The 11,757-nt window shown below is 37.5% G+C and overlaps 1 protein-coding gene across 1 annotated transcript; it reads left to right on the top strand.

The window, feature by feature from the left end:
* Window positions 1–8,473: 8,473 nt before the first annotated feature.
* LOC110680955 (CAR1 transcription factor-like) lies at window positions 8,474–10,162 on the top strand (the record flags this gene model as incomplete). Its single annotated transcript, XM_021856733.1, has 2 exons — window positions 8,474–8,560; window positions 9,691–10,162. Coding segments are annotated over exons 1-2 (525 nt in total), but the record flags the coding sequence as incomplete, so codon positions are not given.
* Window positions 10,163–11,757: the final 1,595 nt, after the last annotated feature.

The raw sequence follows: 11,757 nt of genomic DNA, 5'->3' as shown, positions 1-11,757 counted from the left end.
TTGTAATTTTGGGTGAAACTTTTTTTTCTCAAGTACGTGGGTGACTGACAGTGCTAATGTGTGAAATGTACTTTGAAGTGCGTTGATCGAAATCCTCTATTTATGCTCTGAAACATTTGTTTGAATTTCCAGTTGCTGAATGTATGGGAGATGTACAAATCGGTCTCTCATGGAATGCCATAGACTTTAGAACAGATCACATTTGAGATTCCTTAACATTCTTCATGCACTAAGAAAAAGTTACACATTACACATTAAGGGTAAAAAATGACCAATGACTTTGAAACTCTCTCGACAATCCATTTTTTTGAACAGATTTTTATTATTTTAGCTTCAAACAAAAGCTATGCAACCTTATGAAAATATGGAAGCCTCAGCTTTTTTTCGTATATTTGGCCCTTCTGGACTCAAAGGCTCCTGTAACCGATTTCAGAAAGAACTGATGCACACAATAATTCGCTACAACCTCTGACCATTCGGATTATTTCTAAACCGATTTCATAGCAGGAACATAATCAGAACATAACAGCTCAAAATCTATGATGTTTCGTCGAGATTCAAGTAAACGCCATGTAAAAAACCAAACATCCTGCTAAATCAGAACAATTTAATAACATAATACCATTCGACAGATCAAAATTATCCAGAAGTAAAAATACGCAATATCTTCCACCAACAACAACTTACGACCGCTAGCGGATTCTTAAAATCGATTCAGATAGGACTTTGACTTCTCCTCTATGAGATCATCCAGGAATTTCAGTAGGTTTCTACCAGAGTTTCTTCCAGATATATCTACAGATTCCCCAAGAATTGCATCAGAAATTCTTTAGCCAACAGGAGCAATATCAAAAAAATTTACAAGGGATTTTAACAGGAATCCCTTGAGCAATTCCATCAGGAGTTTCAGCAGGAATAACATAAGAGAGTTCTTCAACAATTTCATCAGGGATTTATCCTAGAATTGCATCAGAGATTGCTATAGAAATTGCTGTTCAGAAATTTAAGAACAGGTTTTTTTAGATATTCTACCATGGATTCCACCAAGAATTATCTCAGGAATTTCTCCAGGGAGTTCTACCAGGGGATTCCAAATTATTGCCACCAGGAACTCCGCCAGGGTTTCCCATCAGGTATTCTCCCGAAAATTTCAAACCCTTCTAGGGATTGTAATATTGTTCTTCGAACGTCGTTTACCTGTTTGTGATTACGTGAATGTAATTTCCCCGAAAGACAGTTTCCCGAAAGACCTCTTTGTGCTCGAAAAGCTTTGAAGTTCAAAATTGTGTAAGAATATTTTTCAGTGAAAAGATATGGTAAACTATAAAAAAAACTTTACGCAATCAAACGAAGAAGATACTCGAAATTTTTCGACTTAACATACTCGCTTATAAATATGCACCTTGGGTTCATTTTTTTCTTCCTCATCGAGGTTATTTCTTTTGTTCTTTCGATCCTCATCACCCCTAAAGTGGATTTACACATGGTTATTTAGTAAATTCACTATTTATGTGAAGGCGAGAATGAAGCAATGAGTCGCCCTCTAAGTGAAATTAACAACTCAAGGTATAAGGATCGTCCTGGGTTTTCCCAGATTTTTTTCCCAGGGATCTTTCAGGGAAATTTTTCTCAGGAATTCCTCCGATTTCTTTCCCTGGAATTTTCTGGGTTCTTCCATAAGTACCCCTAGGATTTTTTCGAGATCACTACAGAAAATGCCCCCGAAATCTGTCCAGGGATATTCGAACGAATTCTCTGCACAGAAATTCTGCATAAAATCATACAAATAAATGTCTGCAAAATTCGACCGCTAATTAACATGACACATCGTGTTAAATTTACATAACCGTCAATGTAAATTTTTGCGAAATCACCGCGTGATTATTTTGAATCCAATGCGTGATTACGCGATGCTCAGCGGAAATTTACCTTATGTTCATGTAATTTTACGCGATGTGGATGTTACTTTGTGAAAAGTTGTCATTCTCTTTATATGCGCGATTTTACGCTGAAATGTACATGTTTTTTTAGTGTAATTTAGATTCTCCCAGATAATTCTTTAGTAAAATTCCTCCAGGCATTCCTTGAGGTTTTTGTCAGAGGTTCCTCCAGGGGCTCTGTCCCGGATTCCTCAAGCTTCCTTTCCTGCTAAGAGTTCTTTATTAATTCTCCCAGGGATTTCTCCAACTTCCTCCAATAATTTCTGCGTAGTTTAGAAGAATTTCCTAAACAGCACCTTCATTTATTCGTCCAGTAATACGCCTAACGATTTTTTCGGCTGCAGGTGTTCAGAGATTCCTTGTGCAGAATTCTGCAACGAATTTATATAAGAATTACTTCAAAAATCCTCGGAGATTTCCTTCAAGAATTCCTCTAGAATTACCTTCAAGAACTTTTCTGGATATTGCTTTTCTGATATTTTTTTCACCGATGTCTTCTAGAAGTTTCTCCAAGAATGTATCCAATTATTTCTTTTGGTTCAGAGATTCCTTCTGTAGAATTCTGCAAGAAATTTCTCTAAGAATAATTTTAAAAAATTCCTCTTGAGATTTCTTCAAGAGGTCCTACTGGAGACTTTCATGAATTCTTCAAGTTATGATTCTGGCATCTCTTTGGCAAATCTTCCAGAAGTTTTTCAAGAATTTATCTAATTGTTTTTTCTTGGGATACCGTAAAGAACTTCTTCAGAGACACATTCAAAAACTGCTGAGATCCCTCCTCAAATTTCTCCAGAAATTACTCAAAATTCATCCAGACATTACTCTAGGATATCTTCTACAGATATTTTAGGGGAATGTCTCCAGTAATTCCTCCTTAATGTTGAAATATCCTACTGGTATTTCTACAAGATTTTTTTTTGCGATACTTTTAAGATTTTTGTTTCAGATGACCCACTAGTTCTATAAGTACAAATTACTCTGAAAATTCATTTAAGACTGCTTAAAAGTATTCTTCTAGAGATTGCTTCGGAAATTTCTCCAAAAAATTGAGCTCTTAAAGCTCTTCAAAACTTGTAGTTCTTCAAATATAAATTACACCAAGAATTTTTTTAATCATGCTTTTAGATATTCTTCTGGAGATTACTTCAAAAGTTCCTCCTCGCTTCAAAATATCATCCAAAAATTGATCAAACATCTCAGTAGAAATTTTGAGAGGAATCCATGGGGAAAAAGTCTAGCAGTCCTTATAGAAACTATTGAAGAAATTCTTAATTAGAATTTTTGGCCTAACCCTTGAGAAACTCCCAGAAGAAGGCTTTCTAGACAATCTCTGGAGAATTTTAGAAGGAATTTATGAAGGATTTCTCGTAATACTTTTTGAGTTCAATAGACATCGTACACAAACAATATCCATACCGTAGCAAATGCGTTTACTAGACGAGGAAACTATATATTGTTATTGAAAAAGGAAAAACGTTTTCACAGTGCAAGCTCCTTTTTCTAACAAAACTTGAAAAAATATATGGGGGGTAATCTTGAGTGAGCGTTTCGTAATTAGTGGGGAGTGGGTTACGTGAAACGTTATCTTGTTACGATTGTACCCCGTTTAACATAAGGCCATTTGGCAATAAAGTCGTTTGGCTTAATGGCCGTTTGACATATGAGTGTTTGAAAATGAGTTGATTCAAATATATATCATATATCATATATAATTAGTGGTTTCTTCTGAAGATTGACATACTTAATTTTTTCAGTCAACAGCTGTGCTGGTTGAGGTTTTTTATTATGTGGGCTTCCAATGGGTTGTTGTTGGCGAGTATGGTGTGTTAATGCGCTCTCGGGCTAAGCATTAGATATAAATAGAAGCGTTGTTTTTGGGTGGGCATGTAATTGTTCAGAAAGAAGTGCACTTTGCGAAAAAAGACCACGTGATTATTGAGCTGAAATCGAATTCAGGTTAACTTCTGCGTCCATGAGTCCTCTCGTGGCGTAGGGGTAACGCGCCCTAAGTAGAGTCGTGAGTTCGATTCTCACCGAGAAGACGTGTAACTTTTTCGCAAAACTTTCACATCAATGTGTCCATTTAATCCAATTGCAAAGTATATATAATGTTTAGTTTTTCGGTAGTTGTTAAACTTCCACTCGGCTGGTTAGCCGTAAACCACGAATCATAATTAAAAACAAGTACTTCAATATCTGCTTAAAAACAAATAATCATTGGAACAGTATAGCGCTAAAGAACAACCTATGTGTACATGAAGATAATATAAAGTTACACTATATGACTAGTTGTAATAACTATAATTGTTGGTACATCATATTTCGAAACAACAATCAATAGATAGAAGGGTATATTTGAGATAAATATATCAAAAGCTTCAGTGCCAAAATGTATTCCGATAGTGCTAAAGAATATTTTTTATTGGAGAGATTGCCTTTCCATCTCTGGGTAAATAATAATATATTATTTGAAATATTCTACCCTCTGTCGGTAATCAATGAGTTTATTCAAGAACATGGGATTGTTGAACGAAGCACAGTTTTTTGTTGTACCAATAGATTCCAAAATAAGCCTGATGTTGTCAGTGGGATTCAATAGAAACATGAAAACAAATGTCATGTTTAGAAATCCTTGGTATCATACTTATTATGCCAAACGACCATTATGGCAAACGACCGTTTTGCCAAATGGTCATTATGTTAATGAGCTTTATGCAAAACGGCTTTATGCCAAACGACTTTATGCCAAATGACCTACCACCATTGCTACATTAGGGGGTAGCGATTTTTAGTGTAATGCAATTCGTGTATCACCCATACAGCCTGTAGTCTGGAGGTGCACTTGGAGGAATCCGTTCATGAAGGTTTTTAATAGAATTTCCTGAAGGCATCCTAGGAGGATTCAAGGGAGAGATTGTTTGAAGAACTCTTTGAGGAAACCATAGAGAGGAGTCTTGGCAGAATTCATGGAAAAAATTGGAGTAAATAATTGATAACATAGGAAGAATTCTTCCACGAGGAAAATAAGGAATTCCAAGATAATTCTCTAGATGAACTGCTAGGGAAGTTCCTGAGTAAAAACCATTAAAAGATTTGTGTGAGCGCTCCGGATAAGAATTCTCGACAAAACAAAAAAATAGACGATTCTAAATGGTATTTCTGGAGAAATTTGTGAACTATTGCTTGGACTGAGTTTTGAGTAATTTCTTTGAACTTCCTGGAAGAATTCCAAAAGGCTCCTTGGAGCAATTCCTGGGGGAATGGTTGAAGAAAGAATACATAAATGAATCTCTTGTTGGAACCTCTTAATGAAGTAATTCAAAGGGATTCATCACCGGTAGATGTCGCTAGAAAACATTTTTAAGAAATCTCTGGAGCAATGCCTCTGGAGAATTCCTGGAGGCCTACCTGAACCGATTCCTAGAAACCGGTAGCGGCCCATAAGTTCTTACTGGTTAACGGCTTTTCTTCTTTTTACTTTTGGATTAAAAATGATCAATTCCGATATTTTTGAATGCTATCTTAGTTTAATATAAAACTTAAATTGTACTGATTTGACAGAATCAGAACCGGTTATGTTTATCTGAATATAACATTTTTTTTTATGTCTGTTCTATGGCCATTGCTGTTGATTGATGATACTATATATACCGGTGTATAGACAGACTGGCCTTGTAAAGATAAGTTAAACAATCCATCAATAACGTTATTTTGGTAGAGAATACCATTATATTAGGCCGGAACAAATTTAAAATTTTACTTTTGTCACCCCCCCCTTACAATTTTTCAAAATGTCAGAGGAGGAAAATAAGTAAAATGATTTATTTTCAGTGTTGATTTTCATTATTATTCGTGTTTTTTTGCTAGTTTTAAATCTGTTTGTTAATACTGATAGGTTTGGGACTTTTCATGGACGTTTTTTCTTTTAAAATAATGATAATTTTTCATCGTAATCTGTCTATCTGCCAATCTGTCATGTAACGGCCTACTTTACTGCGCTGAATTAGGCAGTATCGTTATAGTAATTACGCAACTTCAAACAGTTACCGTTTTGTCTCAAATTCCGAAACAGACTCATATCCGAACACTCCGTTTTTTGTATGGCGATTTGGTTGAAATGTTTCGCTGAAATATGTCATCAAACTGCAAGGAAATGGCAGTCAATTGCAATCCAATTTTAAACTCTTCTAATCTATTCTATACCTCTGGAGTAGTGATGATCCTCTAGTTCGAGACCAGTAAAACTAGCTCAGATAAATTTATTTGCGAAATTATTCATTTGAATACTTTTTATTCGTGCTGTTCGGAATATGAGTCAAGGTGTTCGGAATATGAGACAGAATGAACACAGTGTTCGGCATTTGAATCAAAATGTTGTTCCATACTTTTGCGTAAAAACAATACTAAACAAGTTAAAATAAACAATTTTATCGGCAACCCAACAGTTTACAGTTAGACTTTGCGAAGAAATTGAAATTTTCATAAATATCAGTTAATTTATGCCTATCAGATGCATTTGAAGTCACTGTTGGCCTTAAAGTGTTCGGAATATGAGTCAAAACGGTATATAATGACTACCACGCAACGCATTTTCATTGCGCAATTGTTTTGAGTCGCGCAATGAATCATTACATAGCCATTTTCAGACATTTTAAAATGATGGCAAACGATATGCTTTTTAATGTACCCAAGTGGTCCTCTAAGAAATTTCAAAAAATGTTGTACGCAACAAGTTTTAGAACTCGATTTTTACAGCACTCATCGCATTTATCCTAGTAGATCTTAGATTCTAGTTGATCTAGTAGATTCTTCTTCTGCTGGATGCATAAATATTGATATTATCTTCCACAAGCTGCGTATCAAATGTGTTACTACACTTTGTCTTCATTGTGTTGTATACACGTTTTGAATTTATATTTCGTTAAAGAATAAAATCATATTTATGGGGAAAATTGCTGCATAAATATAAAAACTGAACGTAGAATAATTGCCATCAAATCTGCTTTTCAAAACACATTATCCAACATTCGTTATTGTTTGCAAAGAACATGGCACAAGTGGGCAATATATTTCTCAGTGCCAGTTTTATTCAAATCTAGTGAAATATTTTTACAACCAGAGGGATACATACATGTTATATCAAATCAAAACAATCTAAGTTTGATTTCAAGTTAAGTGCAATATTTTTAGGGTGTTTTTAACATTAACTCTAGTTGAAATACAATTTGAAAGTTGTTCTTTCTCTCACTAAAACTCAAGATTATGGGTGAAAAACCTGGAGATTGCTATTAAGAAAATTCTGATTGTGAAAAATGTAATACGGTCAATGTTATAAAAAAAAGAAAAAAATCGTGATAATAGTTCAAAAACATTTTGATCGGCGGGTATACGCTGCAAAAGCAAGGTTTTGCAGCATATTAGAATAAAAATAATAAATTTTCCTGAGTTTCCATTTTGATGGAAAGTGAAAAAAGAGGATTCTAAGATTTGTTCCGGCCTTATAGCTATAATGCAAATATTTTGTTGTCCAAAATGCTTGGGGTACATATTCTGAAATTATCAAAAACACTCAGTTTAGCCTGAACGATTTTTGGAAATGTCCACACCCTACCAGAAGCGGTTTCAAGATACTCCGAAATGGTTAAAACTATATATAAATATAAATCAGTAAAATTTGAGCAGTCATTTCATACAAACGTAAGAAATTCTGGACCTGGTATGGTATGGTTCCTTCTGAAATAGGTTCTAGGTGCTCCAGAAAGGAAGCCCAGAAAAAAAAAAACAAATTTACAAAATAAATTTCAGGGTTTGATTTTTGGGGTCTCACATCTTTGGTTTAAAATAGGCTTTTTGAGAGCGTTACAAATTAATTGGCCTATTTTACCTTTAATGCATAATCTGTAACATTTTGTGTAGCACCTTTCCTAGAGATCGCTTTCAAAAGTTAGGAAATATCTGTAGCGGTCGGTCACATTGGGACACATTTCGAAAAACACTCAGCTTATTCAAATTCAAGCAAATGTTTCTCTTTCAATTAATTCATTATGTTTACCGCTAAAACCCACAAAAAAAAGAACAGGTGCCTGTCTCACTCTTCCTAGCTCTGCTCGTGAGAGCTAGTGTGACTTCTGATGCGTGACAAACTGTGCTGTGGCCGCTGAGATTGGGATTACAGACAACGAACGACATGGTACTCACGACGGCCCGCTTCGAACGCAGCTTCGGAATGAACGGAATGGGCGAGAAGCGCTACTCGGACCGTCGGTTGAGACCATGGCCTCCGACCTACGCGGAAAAAGTGGGCCAAATCTCGCTGGTTGGCGGCGAGTAACCTGGAGATGGGAAACATATCCATGCGTCCGGTATCGGCCGGGATGGTCATGCCGGGAAGTGGTTTTGGTGCCGGTGTCGGACACAACGGGTATCGGTATGGGCCGCCTCCGATGTTGACCCGGCAGAAGAGCGACATCTTTCTGAACGTGAAATCGTCGCAATCGGTGTTCGATTACAACAACAACTATTTGGGTGAACAATATTGCCGCGCGGAAAGTGAAGAACATCGCCGGGATGACCGCGGTGGTAGATAGTGACAGCAACCTGGAAGAAGTGCGACGGATGAGGTAGGATTGAATCGGATAAAGCCTGGGTTTTGTTTTGCGATATGAATCAACATGAAGGACTGAGGTGAAATTCAAAATTGAGCTGCTAAACTATTTGAAAATGGAAAGATTATAGGTCCAATATCTCTAATTATGAATTTGGGTATTGATAAACTATCAAATTCAAGTGCACATTGATCAGAAATAATACATCTTCATTAATTAGTGTTAGTGTTTTCCACCGGTGAAATAGCGGTAGTTTTAAAATGATAGCTTCAATACCAGGCTTAGCCAAATGCATGTTTGCTCTGGATAGTGCTGCTCGCCGACTAGTTCAAGGTCATAAATCATGTTGCAAGGAGGAACTCGTTCGTTGCTCCACATTCAAGTCGAGCAATGCTTCTGCACTTTAAATTCCATTTCACTTAAGCGCACGGTCATTCTGTTGCGTTAAGCGGCAAACATGCGCCGTGTAACGTTTTGGCCGACAGCATGGTGGTTAGGGTGTTTAGAAGAAATCAATGTTCGAAAAGTCATAGTGCTCACCCCTTAAGTGAAAGATATGCTTAATTATAGCATTTTTGTAAAACAAATAATCTTTCTGAAAAAAAAAAAATCATGAAAAATTGCTGTTTTTGATGGAAATTCTCATATTTTGACGTAAAATTGTCAAAGCCTAAAATTTTTCTTTTAATTTTTTAATTTTTCTTAGAAAGTTTATTTGTTATACAAAAATGCAATAATTAAGCACATCTTTCATTCTAGGGTTGAGCACCATAACTTTTCGAACATATCTAGGACACCCTAATGGTGGTACATATGGATGGCTCGTGGTAAGCGCATAAATTCCAAAGAGAAATTCTGGTTTGTACTGGCCTAGGGGAGAAATGTCGGACGTACCGTTAATTTGCGTGTGTTGCGCTGCAATAGCTCCACTTGGGAGCTCGTTTTTGACCTGGGTCAATTATTCATGCTGAATTGAAGTGTTTTCGAATGGGGATTTTTTTTCTGTCATAGTGACCATTTTCTATCGAGCAGGCTCAGTTTTGAATTTCACCTCCATCGGGGGAAAAATACCCACTTTCGAGCGGGCCTCACGCAATTCGTGTTTCGCAAAACAAAACCACCTCGCAATTTTCCACGATCCGCAGGCGACATTCCACGACGCAACATGGTGGCGCTGGTCAGTTTTTGCATCACCGTTTGCAGAAGCAGCCCACCTTTTTCCATCTCAACTCATCGACAAAGTCGCGCTCGAAATCGATGGACGATTTCACGACCGGCGGTTTCTTGTTCGAGAATGGATACAACAAGTACCGGCCTCGAAACGGCGTTAAGCTGAACAACGGCAGCAGTCTGAACGGTAGTCATAGTATAAGCAACAACATGATCAACAATAGCAATAACAACAACAGTTCCAGTAGCCCCAGCCACTCGGGAATCCACGCCAATGGGCTGCGGCACTATAATAATAACTTCGCGAGCAACAATCTGAACGGTGTCCATAGCTATGGTGACCACTTGAATGGTGGCGGCGTTACCGGAGGGAAGTTCTTGTCCATGAAGAACCATTCGGTGGACAATTTGCTAGATGTTGAAACCAACTACGAGAGCTATTACCAGGTATTTATGTTTGTGATTTTTTTAATATGTTATATATTTTATGAGAAATTAGTCACATAAATTTTAATAACAGAGGGGACTAAATCCAGAGAGGAGTAAAGGACAAAATCTTACTTCTTAGAAAAAAACGGCTTTGAAGCTTTTTAACAATTTAGCATTCCTTGCAAATCGTAATGGATGCCATAAAACAATCTAATTGTGTATGTATTATGCTATTTTTACAGTTGAACGGAAAATCACTTCAAAAAAACTGTTGAAAGGTTTGAAAATAGTAGAATTTTTCAGTATACCCAGCTCAGAATCGACTGACCGAGTGTCGCAGACCAGGCTTGGGAACTGTGACCACTATTTATCACAGTTCATCGATTCTGCCAGTCAACCAAAACGCAAAGCAGCAAGCAACATCAATACCATCAGGCGTTGCGCTGCCAACGGTTCACACACTGCTTGACTGTTTTTGTCTCTCCTCTATGACCGTTTTCGGGCAGCCATCTCGAGGTGAATTATTGAAAAAGAGTTAAATCATCCAATCGCTAATAGCAAGAGCACAATCATTCCGTTGCGATACAAATAAACAAGTTCAATTTATGCTGCCTTTATCGAGCAAAAATGCAAAACCGCGGAAACCGAAAAAATCGCGTCACCACTGTGCTTGAGTCATTTCGCATTTGGGTTTGAAAAACGTTGGGAAGAAGAAGATAACAGTTTTGAAGATTTTTTTTTTTTTTATCAATTTATTTGGAAGGCTCGAGGCGCCGCAAGGCATAACAGAGCCGAATTCTTCGAACTATGATTAGTTACAATATTATAGTTTATTACTCTTCCGAGCAGATTTTTTTGGTCGCAACTCCGTCGAACCCGATGTTGCAAAACTGCGCCCGTCGTTCACTTGCCGTTGCTTTACTCTGACAGGGTAGAGCGTCAATCATCTCCGAGAGTTTAGCTATATTTTTACTGAAATTTGGTAATCCAAGTTGCTCAGCTGCTGCATCAATTTCTTTCAAACCGTTCCTCGTCCATCTCGTCCATGTTCGGTGTAGATACCTTTGCTTCTTCTTTTTCTACCACTTCCGTATGCTGTTCCAAGATTTCTTCTTCAATGATTTCTATTATGCCGTCATCCACAGTTTCCATTTTGTTCGGCGGAACAACTGCTCCTCCTTGAACGACGCCAGCATAAGAAATCCCGCTCTCTACATGGTTCCGCTTCTCCCGTAACTTTCACCGCCGGGCAAGAGTTCTTTCGGTGACCTTCCAACTTGCACAAGAAACACTTTTCCTTAAGTCCGTCGTGGAATATCTTCGCATTCCATTGTCCGATATTCAGCGCTGGAGGAACATCATGTTTCATCTCCATGTACACACCTCCGTACACCAGTGTACAGGTGATCTAGGCCCAGACCGGTAGGAAATTTTTCCCGCAGTGTACGATGAATCTTCCCATACGTCCTAAGCACTGCACACAATGCGTCATCATCCACCTGTGGGGGGACATCGAACACACGCACATACTGTATGTCGATTCCCGCGATCAGCATTCGTAGCAGTACAGATTTACCACTGGAATACTTGAATGGAATATCTCCTTTATTCCG

Source organism: Aedes aegypti, unplaced genomic scaffold (assembly GCF_002204515.2).
Source record: "Aedes aegypti strain LVP_AGWG unplaced genomic scaffold, AaegL5.0 Primary Assembly AGWG_AaegL5_hic_scaff_2190_PBJ_arrow, whole genome shotgun sequence".
Taxonomy (NCBI): Eukaryota; Metazoa; Arthropoda; class Insecta; order Diptera; family Culicidae; genus Aedes; species Aedes aegypti.
This window is presented reverse-complemented; position numbering and strand designations above follow the sequence as displayed.